Raw genomic sequence first — 18,896 nt, forward strand, 5'->3', positions numbered from 1 at the left:
TCTAAACTTGATTTGTTTTTTCTTTTTGGGTCACACCCGGTGATGCACAGGGGTTACTCTGGCTCTGCACTCAGGAATTACTCTTGGCAGTGCTCGGGGGACCATATGGGTTGCTGGGAATCAAACCCAGGTCTGCTGCGTGCAAGGCAAATGCCCTACCCACTGTGTTATCACTCCAGCCCCTAAACTTGATGTTTAAGATCACATAACAGAGGCTGTTCCAACTTTGCAGACACGGGATGGCAAAGTGGAGTTTAAGGAAGGAAGAATGCGGGCAAGATGGTTCTGAAAGGGAAATGTTTTCTGCTAAATTTACTTTCATTTTTGACAATATCTTTGCCTGGTTCGGTGCAATCCTGGGCTTCCAACATTGTTGCACTTATGGACTTGGGCTAACGGCTGCCGTTACCTCTTTTGAAAATGATGGCTCTTCCCGTGTTTCAGAGGACTCACCAGAAGGCATCCGCAGGAGCAATTCTGCCCAGCCATGCCTCTGACCCACACCTCGTTCTTACCTTCTGTCACTTGCAACCCCTAACCCTTGGACAGTAGGGCAGAGCCTTTCTGTTCTTTAGGTTCTATCTCTACCCATCAACGCTTACTTCTGCCTCACATTATAAAGAGACGAGAGAGAAGTGGGGTCCAGAGGCCTGTGTCTAGAATGAGGCCACTCCTTCATTTCTGGGGGGCTGCTTGGGTCCCCAGGACTTTGAGTGAGGGGCTGTCCTCTCCCCTTCAGCCTTTCACACAGTTCAACCTCAGCACCGCGGGAGGCAGCTTATGACAGAAGCAGGTGGCAGCTTGCACCCTGAGTGGGAAGAACAAGAGACTCCGCCATGCTCCACCGGGTCTGACGGTGACCCTGGCCCCTTCAAGGGGCCCAATCACTGCCCAGATGGACTCACTCTGCGGCCGTCAGCTTCTCACTGCAGACAGCCTTTCAGGAAAGAGCAGGGCCAGAGGGGGGGCGTCAGGACACAGGGTCCACTCGGAGTGACTGACGGACCACACGGTGCTGGCAGGCTAGGGACAGCTGACGGAGACTCACTTGGTCATAGGCTGCCTGCTCCTTCCCTCCTGCCCTGATCTCTCTCTCTCTCTCCTCCAGGCAAGCGTGGCTGCTGCCTGCCCCCCCCCCTCCCGCCCCCGCTAGCTTTTACACTCTCCAGGTGATACCCCTGAATCTCCAAATCCCCCTTTCAATCAGGTGGCCGGGCAGGTGCCTACTGAAAAGCTGCCCGGGTCCTGTCCATCACTAAAATTGACCCAACAGGTTTGTAATAGCGGCACATGGTATGTTTGGTTGAAAAGGCTGGCAAAAGGCCATCTCGAGCAGGGGGACACTCTGTGGGACCAAGGATAGGTGACAAGGACGGAGGGTGGGGAATGAGAGGCTGGGAGGGAGGCCGGGGAGTGGCCCAGCTGCTCGGGAAGCATCGGCATGAGGGGCTGGGCCTCCAGGGAAGGGCAGCAGTGGTGAGACGTGGGCAGGGGCCGAGGAGGTCAGGAAGAGGCAACGCGGCCAGGAGGCTCGGGGAGAAGCCAGCCGGAGAACAACACTTGGAAGGAAAGGGCAGGACTCGGGGGAAGCTGCTTTCCCACGGCTCCGTGGCGTCCAGATGGGGGCAGAATCTGGCACCCGAGGGAGCGTGTGGGCTGGAACGGGGACCCGGAAAATTGTCTGCCTGTGGCCACCCCTGCCTGTGGAACCCTGGACGGCTCCGCTACCTCGCTGGCTCTGCGTGTAATTATATGCTAAACGCCCCAAGCAACGGGCTGTCCCAGGAGGACACTTGAGGGCACCACCCTCCCGTGTGCTCACGGACTCCAGAGGCATTCTGGGAGTCGCTTCCCTTCGCCAGAACTTATTAAGAGTGGAAGATAGGACCTACCTATTTTCAAGGTCTTATCACGCCAATCACAGCATCAGTTCCTCCAGCCTAGAGCATCACTGCTGAAATACAGTCACTTCCTATCCTCCATAACCAAGCCCGGGCGGTCACAGTTGGGCATGCACTTCCAAAGTCTACTCGGGCCGGGGAGATAGTACAGGGTGGGGAAGGCGCTCCCCTTGCATGTGGCTGATCCTGGTTCAATACCGAGCACCAAACACGGTCCCCTGAGCACTGCCTGTAGTGACCGCCGGGCACAGAGCCAGGAGCCAGCCCTGAGCACTGCTGGGTATCTCTCATCTAGATAAAAGCCTAGTCATCCCCTTCCATATTTCCTAAACAGAGCCACTTTAAACTAAGACTGCAGAGGCTGGAGCAATAATACAGCGGGTAGGGTGTTTGCCTTGCATGTGGCTGACCCGGGTTCGATTCCCAGCATCCCATATGGTCCCCTGAGCACAGCCAGGGGTGATTCGTGAGTGCAGAGCCAGGAGTAACCCCTGTGCATTATTGCCAGGTGTAACCCAAAAACAAAAACAAAAACAAAAAAACCCTGCAAAGAGACGGACTGCAAAGAGACGGACACTAGATGAGCCTGACTTCCGGGAGCTTTGGACACACACAGCGGGGAGTGGGGAGGTACGGGGCAGCTGCTGAGTGGCCGCTGTAACAGGCACCGTATCACAGCCCCAAACTGTAAGTTTCTCCAAAATACCTGAACCCATCAGGCAGACCACAGAGACAGGCAGACAAGCTCTTGCTCCTGCCCCTAACCAGGGGGAAAGTGACACTCACGCCAGACTACAGAAACTCCCGCCCCGTTCCCAAACTTGGTGTTCTGCTTAATTAAGGCAAGCCACAGGGGGAGTGGGGAGGCCCCCGAAAGTGAAGAAACAAACCACAGGGCTCCGTGACTTCAAGAAATTTTAAATCTGGCAGGATAAACCGGCACCCTCCACAGAGTGACAAGAAATGACACTCAGGACAGGAAGGAGGCCAACGGAACGCTCCGGATCTATTTACTGGGAAGATAAACAGGCAACACCGAGAGCTGAGTCTACGTAGGATGCATGTTGATTTAAGACAGGCTCCCGCGTTTAGTCAACAGAGCAGGTGCCGAACCTTAAGCAAGTCTCCCAAGTAGCTGCCCATGCGGTCCTTGGGGAGGCCGAGAAGCACGCACTGTCCTCCAATTCCTCCAATTCCTCCAATTCCTGTGGCCGTCGCTCTGCAGAACCCAGATCCTGCTCTCTGCCAAAGGATACCCTGCTCCCAGATCCAGTAACGGTCCTAAGACAAAGGTCAGGCCAGGCGGTACCCCGCCCTGCCATTGGCTCCCCGGGCACCGTGAAGTGGTCCGGCCCACCTGGGCTTGCATCTTCCCTGAGAGGACCACAGGCTGCTCTTCATGAGCAACACGTGGCAGGTTTGGAAAGCCTGTGTGTTTCCCCAGAAACACAGCCTGACCCCTATATTCTCATGCTCATGCACACCCAACAAGTCCTCTCAGCCCACAATGTGAGAGATGCTCAAACAAGCAAACAAAATCAACCCGCCGTTACTGACGTTGTAGGAGAAAGGATAAGACCGAGATTTCTAAAATAAAGGGTGACGTGCTGCAAATACTCAGGGACTAACAAGGTAAACAGTTGGGCCAACAGGTGCCGAAGTGAACGTATGTAATCTGGGGTCACCGCCGCTGACTGGACATACCACCAAACTGCGTAAGAGGCAATTCTTATCTCTTTGGAGGGGAAAGGCTAGAGGGAGAGTGACAAAGATGAGCTGGTGAAGTTTCTTTTCTGGAGCTTGCGGAAGGAAAACACGTCATTCCAGCAACACTCGGACCTCTTCTTTTGTTCAACTCCCCAGACGTATTAATACCACAACGATCTTGCTGAGACTAACTCCCACATGCCACTGAGAGGTATAAGAACTAAAACCTTTCCAAAAATTGTGGCTCTGCAGCAAGAAAAAAAAATGTTTTTTAACTTTGTCTTTTAAAATAAAATAAGACTATGTTTTCAGACTATAAGGGAGAAAAATGAAAAAAAAAAAAAAAAAGCAAGAAAGGGAGTAAGCAAATATACATGCCCAAAGATGTTCACCACAAGATTAGTTAGAACAGTTGAAACAAAAGAAGATCATTTAAAGACCCACTCAAGTGGCGCGGATTAAGTAAAGTGGGTTCTGATCACCTTAGGAGCTGCTCTATGATCACTAAAAACCCTTAAGAAATGTCATGTCATAAGGAAGTGCTTATTCGCAAAAGCAATTTTCATTTTCCATAAATACAAGCCTGGCAATGCTGACCACGGCTGTGAGCTCAAGGATGTCAAGACCAAATATAAATATTAACACGTGCAGAGGAAAAAGTCTAGGAGGAAATATACCACATCGACTCCAATTATTCATAATGTAATCTGGATGGTGAGATTATGGGCTTGTTTCCAGACGGTCTACAGTAAACAAAGAGCTCACAAAAGCTACGTGACAGATTCATTCACTTACTTCAGATGCAGGATTTCTCCACAGAAAATGAGCCGTTCCTGTCTACACATAGGATCAGATCAGCCCAGCGCTCAGCTGAGTGATAGTGGAGTGCTCGGAGGGGTGAGGGGTGAGGGGTGAGGGTTTGGCACTGAGGGCCGAGGAGACAGCTTCGACCTTCATGTCGTCCGAGCGGGAGACCCCAAGCTGGTGCTGTACCACACGGCGCACCAGCAATCGAGAAGCAAGCACTCAAGATTTTCCCCACAACCTTCTCCAGAGTCCCCTGGTGGGGTCAGGGAAGGAACTCAGGGGGCAGAGCGGAAGCCAAACATGTGTAAGGCCCGTGAGTTTGATCCCTGGTGCCACATGGTCAGTTGATCATTGAGTGTGACCCTAAAGACCCCAGAGTCCCCCTCGGGTATGACCCTTTTTAAAAAAAAAAAAAAAAAAAGCAGAGATCAAATTAAACCCAAAGCAATGCTCTCTTTGCTGGCGACTGGGGGAGCAGGACAAACCCAAGACAACACCCCCAAACTGACAAACAGAGGCGGCCATGGCCAACAGCAGAGGATGTGGCCTGGAGTTGCGAAACTGGCTGTGATTTTCAGCTGAAGGGGATGTGACCAGCTTACATAATGCTTCCTGGTGGCGTATTTCCTACCGTCAAGGTGCCCGGCTGCCACAGGCCCATCCCAAACCTCAAGAATGTCAGAGTTCTTCCCCCGACTGGCTTCTGCGAGAAGGAAGTGGGGCCGTGGAGCCCAGGGCAGGCCTTGGGCTCTCTCCGGGCTCCCCCTTGAAGGCACCGCCCTCCTGTCCACCTCTTATGCCCAGAAAACAACACACCCCCCCGCCTGCCCTCAGACAGGGGCCCGCATCCACCTCTACAACACCGCAGGCATCTTACAGCCCTCCCAGCTTGTCCAAAACAGTCATCTGGGAGATGGCGGCGTGGCCAGGGAAGTTTGACTAAGTCACAGATACGTGGGTATCGGGGAGGGTGACGGAGGTTTCTACACCTGCCCGTGCTCAGGGCTGAGTCCTGTCTCAGCACTCCAGGATCACTCTGCACGGTGCAGAAGGGATCACATGGGGTTCCAGGATTCGAATCCAGGCCGGACACGTGCAAGGCAAGCGCCCTGACCTCTGTACCATCTCTTCAGCCCCAGATCCGTGGGTTTTGACAGAGAACAAGGGAAAGTGTCTGAGTACAATGCGGGGGCAGAGAGAGCGTGCAAGGGGAAAAGCTTTTAGAGCACCAGCACAGACATGCACCGGCCACCACGCAGCCGTCACCTGCCCCTGCAACGTGTCCTGGAACCCTTGGTGGCACGCTGACACCCAGTCCCTCACCAACATCATGTCCCACTCCCACTGGCAGGCCACCTCAAGCTGTGCCCGGTAGTCCAGTTGGGACTGGGCAGAGGACGCATCTCCAGGGGCTCCAGCCTGGCGGCAGAGGGGGGTTCCCACTTGTCTCCTTCGGACCATCTCCACAGTGGTTCCTCGTTTCACACGCTGAGCGCCACAACAGGGCCAGCACTTGGCCTCCCTGTGACAAGGTCCTGCTCCGTAAAGTGGGGATCTTTAAGCATGTGCGAGGTGCTGGGGACAGTTGCCTGTACCTGGATGTGTAAACAACTCATTGGCTATTCTAAGTCTTGATCTTTGTCATGGATGGTTCCTCACCACTTTCTCTTGCCATCTAGAATAATTTTCCCCCAAAAAAGAAACAATTGCTTCATATTTGTCAATCAATGAGTCAGGCAGTGACTGCATCAATGGTGAGTACAAAATCAAGAGGAAGATCTATTAAAGCTACTTATCAAAATCTGGGGGGAGCAAAGGGAGAGTTATCTGTCCTTCCCTAAAAATAATCCACATAAGAGGAATTTAGAGGAACCCACTGAAAGTTTGATGATTTCCATTTCACCGTTTCCAAAATGAGAGCACAGTAACTTAATCTAGCATCTTTATGAAGAAGACAGTTCTGGAACCAAATGCCCCACCCCCCATGAAATCCATTCATCAACTGTAAGTGACTGTTAGGCAGAGGAAATAATGCTCAACCTCACTGGTCCTCAGAAAAATGCAAACCAAAATCACAAGATACCACCTCACACTTGTTAGGATGGCTACGGTCAAAAAGGCCAGATAATAAAAGGCTGGCAAGGGTGGGAAGAGGAAGACCCCTTGTTTACTGGTGGAAATACAAATTGGTGCAGTCACCATGAGAAACAGCAGGAGGTTTCCTCAAAATATTAAGACAGAGCTACCACCCAATCCTGCAATTTCATTTCTGGGTAAATGTCCAAAGAAAACAAAATCAGTATCTCAAAGAGATTTCTATAAGCCCGTATTCACTACAGCAGGATTCACAATAGCCAAGACAGGGAAAGCACCGAAGTGTTCATTGACATATGAATGGATAAAGTAAAGATGATACACCCACAGTGAAATATTCGGTCATGCGCAAGAAAGAAACCTTCCCATTTATAACAAAAGGGGGCATTTGGCTAAGTGAAATAGGCCAGACAAAGTCAATACATCACTCACATGTGGAATCTGAAAAAGGCTTGACTTCATAGAGACAGAGAGTACAGAGGTGGTTACCAGGGGCTGGGAATGGGGGGAAGTGGGACGGTGCTGGGCTCCACTTACAAAATGAGTGAGCGGTGGGAATCTAAAGTACAGCACAGTGATTCTAATTAACACTAGTCTTCCACACTTGACAGTGCGTGGCGGGAAGATCACACATGTTCCCACCACAAAATAAGGGCCGGCGGGGCTGGGAGGTGGCTCAGTGGGAGAGCATGTGCCTCGCATGTCTGAGGCCTTGGACTACAGCATCAGTACCACCCTAAAGCCCAACAGTGGCGGTCTTGTGACAGAAAGGCAGCACTGGCTAAAGAGCTTGGCAGTGATGGCTTTACAAGACATGAGTATCCCATGAACACCTCGGACCCCTTAGGCCACGTGGGGTGAGGGGCCAGTTACAGCTCAATAAAGACAGAATGGAGACAATTCAAAGTCAACACTCAAAGCATCCCAAATTAGTTCCTCTCCCAACCAACAGCTCCACGAACCCACTGACTTTCTGTTCTCCCTTGGGGACACCACTGCCATCAGCACATCCTCCTGAGATCCCCTCCAAATCCGTCCCCTTTCCTGGTTCCCACTGCCCGCCACTGAACACAAGCCAAAGGGCTGTGTGGGGTCATCCCCTTGGCATCTGGGCTCGAGAGAGCTCAACAGTCTGAGAACATGCTTTGCCACCAGGAGGCCTGAGTTGGGTTCTAGACAGCACATGACTCCCCGGGTATCAGCAGAAAGGAACCCTGAGCACAAAGCTAGAGGTGGACCTGGACACTGCCCAAGTCCAGTCACACCCGACCCCCAACCCCACACCCTACCCCAGAGCACTCTCCCAAGACCTCCATGTCCTCGAACTGGCACTGGCTTTCTCTTTCTCTGTTATTCTTCCTTGAGGACGGACCTTGGTACACATCTGCCTTCTTTGCCTTTAATTCTAATTTCTTTAATTGAATCACCGTGAGATAGACCGTTACAGAGTTGTTCATGATTGGGTTTCAGTCATACAATGTCCCAACACCCTTCACCAGTGTCCATTTCCCACCTAGCCTTCCTTCCTGCCTGGAGCACTCTCTCATGCCTTTTCCCTTGCCTTTACCGGGGGGACACCAGTCAATCCTTCACATCTCATTTGAAAGGCCATGTCCAAAGGGCCCTCCAGCCTCTAATCCTCACCCTCTTCATCCAGTCCCTTCTCCCTGGCCACACCCTTATGGGACCTGGTCTCCTTCCTTGTGGTGCCTGGCCCAGGGCCTCCCATGAACTGCCATGAACCCTTTGCTGCATCCTCAGCGTCTCACATGGAGCTTCCTGTGCACACCAATGGCCAGCAAGCAGCCATCAGGGTAGGGAGAAGACAGGGCCAGCTAGAAACCATCAAAACACCCATATGCACTTGATTAACCAGAGCGTGCTCTCAATGGGGTTTTGTATCATCAACCTTTTTTTTTTTTATTTTTGGTTTTTGAAGCCACACCCAGTGGTGGTACTCAGGACTTAGTCCTGGTTCTATGCTCGGGGATCTCTAATGTGGGTCAAGGGACCATCTGGGATACTGGGGATAGAATCAGGGTTGGCCATGTACAAGGCAAGCTCCCTACCTACTGTACTATCTCTCCAGTCGACCCAGCACCCTACTAGACCATCTCTCCAGTTCTACTATGAACTCTGCACTTTCCTGAAATAAAAGTGAAGGCCAGCCCTGGGCTGAGCTTACTGGGAAACATGTATGCAGAGAGCAGAGATGCTATCTGAAGTCTTACAGATCTCACTGGATTTCACAAGCACTTTCTGCCCTCATTCAGCATTTAAGCAATCACCACCCCCAAAGTGCACCCCCACAATCCCTTTGTTGCCAGGGATGCAGACTGCTTTTTCATTCCACATCTCTATGCTCGTTACACAACAAAACACACCAGGCCCAGAACCACGGGCCATCTACCACCTCAAGGTGGGAAAAAAAAAAAAAACCCACATCCGCTTGAAAAGGAAACCCCCAAGATACACTGGTAAGAAGCTTTGAAGCTTTTCTCCATTTCCTACTATACACACCACACCAAAACACCACCCTCTGGGGTGCAGAATCTTTTTCTTGCTGGGTACACGGGAAGTTAATTGGAAGTCGCCGTCTAGCAAGGCCTCCAGGCGCGGAGTCCCGGGATGGCACCCCAACAGCCACCCCAACCCCTTCGGTTTTCCCAAGACTTGTCAAACAAACACCAGCACTGAGCAGAACCCAGCTGCTGGGCACTCATTTTAGAAGGTGGAGGGAGGGGGAGTCAAAGAACACTGAAATAAGAATATAAGTTTCAAAACGCCACGGAGAAAGAAATACGAGGGACTAAAGGGCCACCGTGTACTAACTGGCCCATATCCATCCCGTCATCACAGGGTGTAGCCCTGCCGAGCCCCAAACACCACCAGGACCCTCTTATTGAACCATCCTGCCCCAAATCTCTGGGAATAGCTTGCAAGCCCCCTGAACACCACTTAGGAGCACCCCCCTCTCTCAATAAAAAGAAAACACTACTGGGGAATCTTGGGGGCAGGAAAGGGTTCTGGAACTTGAGAACACCCCCAGATTTGGGGGGGGGGGCTGGAGGAGGGAATAGGGGAAGCCAGAGAAACAGGGAGATGGCGATTTGCTTAAGACACTGCTGGCTTTTGTCCTGCCAAAAGCAACATCAAGACCTTCTGGTGGGGACTAGTGTTCTTTCTTTCTGTACATAAACAAGACACTGTATCAGGAACAGGAAATAAAATGTGTGGGGTCTACTTCTGAAATTTTTTTGTCCTTTTGGGTCACATTCGGCAATACTCAGGGGTTACTCCTGGCTCTGCACTCAGGAATTACTCCTGGCAGTGCTCAGGGGGTGATGTGGGATGCCAGGAACGGAACTTGAGTTGTCCGTGTGCAAGGCAAAGGCCCTACCCACTGTACTATCGCTCCAGCCCCGGCTTCTGAATTTAAATATTATCTGACCAATCAAACTCAATGAGTTAAGAACATTTATTCTTTAATTTTTTAGACTGTGGTAACCCACATATCACATTTAAAAAAATTCAATCAGATTAAACTATCCCAACAGACGGCTTTAAATTCCCATGTGAAAATTCTGCTGCTAGCAACCTGTCACGCTTCTAGTCTCTCATCATCACTAACCAACACTGAACACTTCTCTATTTCCAAAAGAAAGCATCCAAACACGATTATGAAATGGTTGGCTACGAAATTATAATAAATCCAAAGTTCAGAGAAATTAGGAAGCAGCCCTGGGCCCATTATTTTGAAACGTGTCTGATGAAATGCTGTGAGGTGACAAGGTTTTATTTTAAAGAACGAAAAACCAAGAATAAGGAGGAGCCTCGTGTCCAGGAAGGCGTTAGACATTCATCAGTCAACTTGAACTTGAACGACACTCTTCTGAGCAGCGCTTAGCCCTACGAAGACCCAAGTGACGTATCACCTCTCATAAGAACACTCGGCTCCAAGTACAGACACCCAGGTCTGCCCCATGGCACTGCCCTGCACATGACTCTCTGTCCTGTGATAAGACACCCAACCGCCAATGCGAGGGCCCCAAATGAAGCCCTACTCCATCCCCCAAACTGTGAAGACCTAATGGCACGGAAAAGCCCGCTCCCCCCAGTCTCCCACCCTACTCCCCTCTCTCCCTCTAATCCCTCCCACCACCACACACAACCTTTCCCCCTCAAACTGCTGTGAGGAGAGCAGTTACGCACAACCCCAGGGCAGACTTGGGGAACCCAAGATGCTGTACTGGCATTCAGATTTCACAATGTGGTTTCCTGTGGTCCACGCTTACATTGTCTCTCTCCAGCCCCCCTGAGCCTGACCTCCACCAGCCCTACAACCTCAAGGTTCACTGCAGGCCTTCACTCAACCAGCTGGGCTAACGAAGGGGGTGTCGTGACCCCAAGGTAACGGCCATTCCCCGTGTCCCAGGAGCACGAGAGTTAAAGACACAAAAGATGAGATTTGGGTTGCCGGCTGTGGCTCCTGCAAACAAGGGCTGCCCTCAGAAAGGTGGTGGGTGCTGAGCAGGGGCTGCTCCGGTGAATCAGATGAGCAGAGGGGGAGGTGCTCAGCCCTTACCCCTCCCCTCCCCCACTGCCCTCCTCACCCAACTCCAGGCGGACTCTAAGAGAAGGCTCATCGCTAAATACTGAACAATGAGGTGCCAAGGGCCAAGACGGAGCCGACTGTCCTGGTAGAATATTGGGGAGGAGGGGTCCTTCTCTCCCCTAGTGGATCGTTCCCGACACTTGCTTAAGGGTGATGCTTCGCCCGGGGTCTCCATGCCACCCCCACAGACGGCTGCGCCCACTGGAAGCACTTCCAAGAACTGTATCTTCTCTGTACACTCCAGGAGCAAAAAGAGGCTGGGCTGGGGAGCGGGCAAGCGCGAGAGCTTAGGCCTGGCATCTGCACACCTTCCCCTCCCCGCTGGGCACAGCACGACCCCAGGAGTAGCTCCTACTGAAAAAAAAATAATAATCGGCGTAAATGTTCCCAAGAAATTTTAATTTTTCTGTTGCTTTAAAAAAAATGTTTTTAAGAAAACAACGTGGGCAGCCCCGCCACGCGTTCCCAAAGGCAGAGAAATCAATCCCTCAGTGTCGCGCTGCACTGGGAATCTCAGGGACGCGAAGAACCGAGGCCGCCGGCCTTGCTCCCTGGGCTCCGGGAACTCTCGGCACACTCTAGGCCACTGTTTTCCTAACCTCTGCATGTGGCCAGTACAGCATTTGCTTCTCTAGGGGATGCCGGCGTGAGCATCCAAGCAGGCAGCTTCCTCCACACTGCCTGCGTCCGCATCCCGGACGATGGCCGCCAAGAGTGACCGTCCGCTCCCCGAGGGCTGGCTCTGCCACAAGGTGGGGGCAGGCGCAGAGAGGGAGTCCCATGCTGGCTCTGTCACTAAGGCCGCGTGTGACATTGGGCAGTTCACTTAAGGCATCTCTGGGCCAGTTTCCTGTTCTGAGAGCACGTGAGGCCTCGGTGGTCTAGTGGCACTGCCAGCCCTGAGTCCTGGCCCTGTGAGGGCATGTGCAACTGTGAGGATCCTTGTACTGGGGGGTGGGGGGAGGAGGAAGCTTCTGGAAAGAGTCAGTCTTCTCCCCACAGCCCTTCTTCATAACACAAACATTCCTGAGACTGTCACAAAAGAGACTCAAAACGTAGTTTGATGGTAACCAATTCTGTGATGTCGATACACACAGATATATTTAATATTCATAGAACAGGAGCACAGCTCATCTCCTAATACACAGTCATTTATAACAAACTACAAAATAAGGAGGCAGTTAGCCTGAAATTTGACACAAGGCATCTTAAGATTGTTCTACTTAAGAAAATTATTTTGCCAATTATAGAAATTACAAGTAACATAGAGGCAAAATATATTAATGGATAACACTTTGTGATACTTCAATTAAAAATACATGAGTTGTTTCGGGCTTTGCATAATCCTACCTGTCATGTGTTCATTATAAAAATGTCTTGCATAAATTATTTCCAAAATGTGAAGTCCAGCTCATACTATAAATACATAGCATGAGCCGGCGTCATGCTGGACTTATTAAGACTATTCTAATAAGGCTGAGCTATCTTCTCCAGAGGTTAATTTATAAATTCCATTTTCTAAGCTACAAAGTCTATGAAGCATACATTAAAAATATATGGAGACACACTTTCTGTTACAGTTTCTTAGGACTGAAAACAAATGTTTCCTATAGTCATCCCACACACTTCCAAAGCCATAGAAAGACAGATTAAATCTAATAAGCCTTTCCAAGTTCACGTCTACTCTAAGTTTATGATCAGCCCAGATGAAATTTTTCTTATGTGAGTGTAGGAGTTTACTTTCCAACAATTAATATAACGGCAGTGGGAGTAAGGAAGGGAAGATGCTAACTCACATCTCTGGCTTCCTCCAGTTCTCTAACTGCATCTTTGGCCCCACTGGCCCTCTGTAACTTTTTCAGAGAAGGGGTTAGCTATTTTCTTTTTCTGAATTGATTAGATACCATTTTAAGTCTCCCCCAAACTCTGGCAACAGGGCCCTACGAACAGGAGCCCACTCTGACTAACCCAATGTGAAGAGACAGGACAATGGAAAAGGGCGAAAAAAATTCCGTCACAACCACTGAGGTCCAATCACAGAACACAAATACCTCACAGATACATAAATCATATCCAAGAATTGTCCCCACTATCTTTAAACAAAGTGGCAGAATGGATAAACAAGGCCTTTTTCCAATAAGAGAGCATTTTCTTCACCCCCTCTCCCCCCTCCAAAATAAAGCAACTGTCTTTGTACGGTCACTTACAACGATGTGTGCCGGTGATGGAGAACGGGCGTCCTTGAGGGCTTGTCTGCTCTGGAGGGTCCCCGCCTGGACATCAAGCAGTGGCCATTTCATCTGGAGATACTGAGAGAAGGAGACAAAACCAACATGGAGAATGGTGATGCGTTGAGAAAAGAAATGCAACCAGCCCAGCCCAGGAGCTATCTCTTGGGGTGCATGCCACATGGATCAGAAACTGGAAAACTTGAAAAGCATGCAAACAACAACAAATCATGCAATACCAATAGGGGCTCCCTTAGAGTTCAGGTTCAATAACAGATCTATGCATGAGCATCAATATGATCTGCAATTATAGTTCTGCTGTGCAGTCCAACTCTGGGGTGATTTCAGATAAAAGGATTTCGTTAATACTACCTTATTTAGAGGGGAGTATGGAGGAGGGAGGAAGGGAGGAGGAAGAGGAGAGAGCAGGAAAAAAGGGGCATCTCAAGCCAGGGCTAGAGAATCCCGATATCAAATTTGCTCTTGGAGGGGCTGGAGCAATAACACAGCGGGTGGGGCGTTTGCCTTGCACGCGGCTGACCCAGGTTCAATTCCCAGCATCCCATATGGTCCCCTGAGCCAAAGGTGATTCCTGAGTGCAGAGCCAGAAGTAACCCCTGTGCATTGCCAGGTGTGACTCAAAAAGAAAAAAAAAAATTGCTCTTTGAATGATCTTCATTTCCAAAAAGCCAGTGTCCATCACTTTAAAGAAATCTGAGTACAGCCATACTCAGCTCTCCGGAAGCACAAAGTACAATTCAGGTGAAGATAGATTTCCTTGTGCCCCCCCAACCCCCTCAAAAATAAACCCAAAGAAACACTAAAACAAATAGCGCTCTAAGTAAAAAGCACAAACAGGGCATGACACAATTTATATCTATGTCTTCAGAGGCTCTCGGAAATCCAAAACATGCGCAGATTTGCCAAAAAGATGGAAGTAAAGGCCCTGGTCAGGGCCCTCTGTCTCAGCCCCTCTCCAAGGTAAAAATTAAAAGAATGCACGGCACCCTGGGAAGGGGCTGCTTCTGTCAAAGGAAAAAAGAGGAACTCCTACTCTGAGAAGGACTGGAGGCATCAAGTGATCCAACACCCTAGAAGCACATGAGGGAAACTGAGGTGAAGCAGCCGGCTTACTCAGAGAGGTATTAGTAGATGTGTACGCAACTCCTAGCTATTTGACTTTTGTCAGTGACACTATACCAGTTTCACTGAGGAAATTTTCAGGCAACCAAACAAAATTGAAATGTGATGCTAAGATCCAAAGGTCATGCTTTTGACCTTGGGACCCCGAGGCACACAATTCATAATGTATCCCTTAGTGCAGAGAGGAGTAAGGAGCCATCTTGACTTTTCCAGAGGCCCAAAGCAAAGCAGAAGGTATGTTCTATTAATTCTACAGAAACTTTTTAGTCAGAGAATACTGATGAAATGTCTATTCCCTATGGAGAGACACATCTGCCCTCAGGGAACTTCTGCACCAGCGAGAGAGCCAATTCCTCCACAGACCAGATAGGCCACAGTGAGATGGGCAGTCCAGCTTCATGCCCAGAAGAGAAGAAGAGCACTTCTAAGAAAAAAGCTGGAGAAGGCAACAAACACAGATCTTTTCAGTCAGAAAAGCTTCCACAGGAGCAGAGATTCAGGCTAAGGTTCTTGCCTTACACACTGCCAACCCAGGTTCAATCCCCGTCACCACACAGGATCCCCTGAGCATCGCCAGGCATAGTCCTAAACACAGCCGAGAGAGAGAGAGAGAGAGAGAGAGAGAGAGAGAGAGAGAGAGAGAGAGAAGACTTCCACGAGACAGCAGAGAGCAGTCCAGAAAGAAAAAGTTTATCTCAACGGCCTGTGAGACAGAAAGGTCAGAGCCATCCACAAGCTCCCAGTGAGTTCCTCAGAGACTCTTCTGAGGAAATAAAAGGAAACTGAGAGCTGGAATACCCCAGCTGCCCATGTGCCAGTCATTTCCCAGCCTAGATCTAGACAAGGTCAGTATGAATTTCCACAGCTTCAGAGCCTTTAACCGAGAAACCACCTGTGGTGAAGAAACCCAGTGACTAGAGGCTCGGAACTCACCACAAGCTGTGGTTGCCTGCAATCCCTTTGCTACTCCGACCTCAGGTTTTCCCATCTGTAAACTAAGGGGTGGTCTACCTGCAATGGGGCGTGGGTCAGTGGCTGCCCCAAACACTTCGAGACATCTAGGATTCTGCTCCATTCCCACAAGAATCTGAATAAGAAATAAGGCAGACAGCCCCACACCCCGCCACCCTTATAATGAAACCATTTCCCAACACCTCCTTCAGGGCCCGGGTCATCTCAACTGGGACAGAAGTCCGTGTCTCTCAAGTAAATGTTTCCCTCAGCCCAACACCCCAAGCCAGGGGACTACGGGAATCTCTGAGGCCCTGGCTAGCCCTGTCATCTCCCCATTCTCCCTCGCCACATAAATATATGAGCCTTTCTGGTCAAAACCACTCAATGGAGTCATTTCCTTGAGGCCAACCTAAAAGGACACCCACCAGTACTCATCACTCCATCTCTGGAAAACCTGTGGCGGTGGGGGGTGGGGGGGGAATGCGAGGCCAAGGCACCATCCACCTCGCCGCCCTTCCACTCCCCTCAGTGGGGAGGGCCCTGCCAATGGGCACGTTTTCCTTGTACTATCAGCAGCAGGATTTTGATTGCAGCCAGATCCCGGCTCCAGCGGATCAGGAAATGTAGGCTTTGTTTGAGGTGACAGCCCTGCCCCGAGGACCCCACCCAAGACCTGTCATACCCATAATGCACTGTGAACACAGAGACGTATAATTCTTACTCCACATAAAAGCTTCATTGTGTGCCACATCCAATCTCCGCAGGCTACCTGCACCACATATTTTTATGAGCCTACATTTCAGCGCTCCGAGCCTACAATACACATAATTTTCAATTATGTTAGGGCAGCCCAGGATCACTGCCCATATAACATTACTGGTCGGAGGAAATGAGGCTCGGCCCCACTGCCCAGAGGGAGCTAACCAAATCCAGATGGTGGCGGAAGGCTGGCCAGGCCCGGAGGACGAGCAGGGACTCCGCGGTGACAACCTTGGCCTCTCCGTCCCAAAGCAAGTTGATCTCACAGGATGGCTGGGGCCCCCACCACTCCGTGCCCGTCCCGGGAGCCGAACTGGCATGCCGGCCCGGGAGACTCCTTTCGGGGAAGTCAATATGGTGTCGGGATTTTTGAAAGGAAGTTATTAACATCCTCCAGAAGTGATGGGTTTCCCAGACTCCTTCATCTCCGACCATCGGTTCTTATTAATAGGGAAAATAAATAAAGGGAAGAGAAAGGAAATTAGGTACTATTAGAGCCTAGAGGAAAACCTTTCCTTCCTGGAGACATGAAGCAGCAGGAAATTCTACTCTGTGAGGTCCAAAGAGAAGAAGCGCTGAAGAAAGAGGCTGCTCGGATTCACCAAGGGGGTACAAGGCTATGCCACATTTTCCCCGCGGTTCGGCCTCCGTTTTATATCCTTGGCAGGGGCCGGGTGGGTGGAGGGGGTGTTGCCCACCATCCCACTGTAAAAACAAGACCCGGCTCCGCTCTCTCTTCCTCTCGGGCCGCTCAACATGGAAATTATAAATTGCCTACCAAAACATTAAGCTTTTCAACAAACTCCAATCAAACAGGGCTGTGGGAATTGCTCGTTGAAAATCACCGAAACGGAGTCCGCGCCACTTGCATTCTGTAAACACGAATCATAATCACCGGCCCGATTGGCCGATTGGCAAGCGCTTCCTCCGCGTTGGAAAAACAACGCTCTGCTGCGGGCCTATGAGGGTTTTTCACCAAATCCCATGTTATGGCATGTCTCAGGGAGCCAGAGGTGAAACTTTGGATCTGGAGGCAGAGTACTGAGACGCGCACACCCGGGGCCGGCGAGAAATCCAGGAGGCTGACAGATGTGTGAATTGTCAACTAAATAAGGACCCGTTTCTCCTCCTCCCACAATCTAGGAGTGGGGGGGAGGGCAGGGAGAGGATTCAGTGGCACGAGCTTTGCACATGGACGGCCCGGGTTCAACCCCCTGAGCCACAGGACGCAGGACATGGTCACCAGAACGCCTCCCCAGGGCGTACAAGGGGGCCTCGGAGCCCACCGGCTCCCAGGCGCCCCACACCCCACCTGTGGAGTGTGGAACTCGGCCTCAGAGCCAAGGATGGTGAGGGGGGATGCTCAGAAGAGACTCTGTCCACTTGGACCATGAGGTCTTGGTGGAAACTTCCTATCAGAACAAGGAGGCCAGCCCAAGATCATGAGGATGAGGATGACGAAGTGACCAGGTCACTCGGCATCCCTGAAAAAACTCGGAGGCCACTCATGGCACATTCCTTCACCCAGACCAGCCTGCAGCGGGGTGGGGTGGTCACCCAAGTCAGCCCACAGAAGAGCAGGCACACAGAAGCCCAGGCCAGAGTGCAGAGAGCTGGGCGTGTGGGACTGGCTGCTCCTACGTTTGTTCCTGGCAATTTTTTTTTTTTTTTGGAAAGGACCTGCCCGTGTTCCCACCCCATCAGCTCTGCCCTCAAGTCTGCCGCCACAACACCAAAGCACCCAGAGAGGGCCGGGTCCACGGACGCAGGGGTCAAGGAGGTGCCAACCAAATCTACTTGTGGACAGCGAAATGGAAATTGCCTATGGTTTTCTGGGCTGGGAAATATTCCTCCTCAACCGCTTAAAAACAATAAAACACATTCTGCACTCGAAGACCAGAAGACAGAACATAGGAAGCGCTGGTCCCTGGCTGCTCATCTGCCAGCCGGGAGTAAAGGAGTGAAGGGTTTGTGAAGACCCCTCGCTGGACAAACCCCACCCCAGGGGAAAGCACATCTGTGACCCCAGAAGCAGAGTTTGGCACCACTTGGTCACTGGCTGGTTGCTCAGGGGAAGCTTGGCAAACTGCTGAGTCCTGTGGCGGCGACTCATTGCGAGGTCTAACCACCAGGCCACAGCCTCCCGGAAACCACTGCCACGGCTTTCCAAAATGGAAGCTGAAAATCCCTGAGCAGTTCTGATGGGAAAAGTTCCCGAGGCTCAAAAGCTCGCATCCACTTCCCAGGAGACACCAGCAGTAAGTCACAGGTCATACACACCCCCCTTGCAGCTCTCCCTGTTGGAAACCATGTTCCAAGTACACAAACTCCTCTCCCCGGGGCTGGCCAACGTGGACAACCTCCACAGGGCCCTGGGGCTGGCAGATGACCCTGGGGACAGCAGCACCCTCGGCCACACACAGCCACCCACAGGCTGGAGGCAAAACGTAAGTGCAGGGACGGAAAAGACCTCCGCCTTCCCCACCACGTCCGTGGGGCTGGCGGCCAAGAAACCTGTCTCTTCTAAAAGACAAGGGGGGACGGGGCACTATCACCCTGCGAGGGTGACTGTAAAAATCCCTGGGGGTGGGGCTGGGGAGATAGCACAGCGGGTAGGGCATTTGCCTTGCACGCGGCCGACCCAGGTTCGATTCCCAGCATCCCATAAGGTCCCCTGAGCACCGCCAG

At 51.2% G+C, this 18,896-nt stretch overlaps 1 protein-coding gene across 30 annotated transcripts in view; it reads right to left on the minus strand.

Annotated features, from left to right (window-relative positions):
* Positions 1-18,896, minus strand: part of TCF7L2 (transcription factor 7 like 2) — a 202,111-nt gene that overhangs the window by 111,719 nt on the left and 71,496 nt on the right. For all 30 annotated transcript variants that reach the window (XR_008627057.1, XR_008627056.1, XM_055119080.1 and 27 more), the window contains one exon: positions 13,332-13,433. Coding sequence is in view for 28 of the 30 variants with exons in the window: in XM_055119080.1 (XP_054975055.1) it covers positions 13,332-13,433 (102 nt within the window). In the remaining 2 variants the exon portion in view is untranslated. The remainder of the gene's footprint in view (positions 1-13,331; positions 13,434-18,896) is intronic.

The sequence above is a fragment of the Sorex araneus genome, chromosome 11, assembly GCF_027595985.1.
Source record: "Sorex araneus isolate mSorAra2 chromosome 11, mSorAra2.pri, whole genome shotgun sequence".
In the NCBI taxonomy this organism is placed as follows: domain Eukaryota; kingdom Metazoa; phylum Chordata; class Mammalia; order Eulipotyphla; family Soricidae; genus Sorex; species Sorex araneus.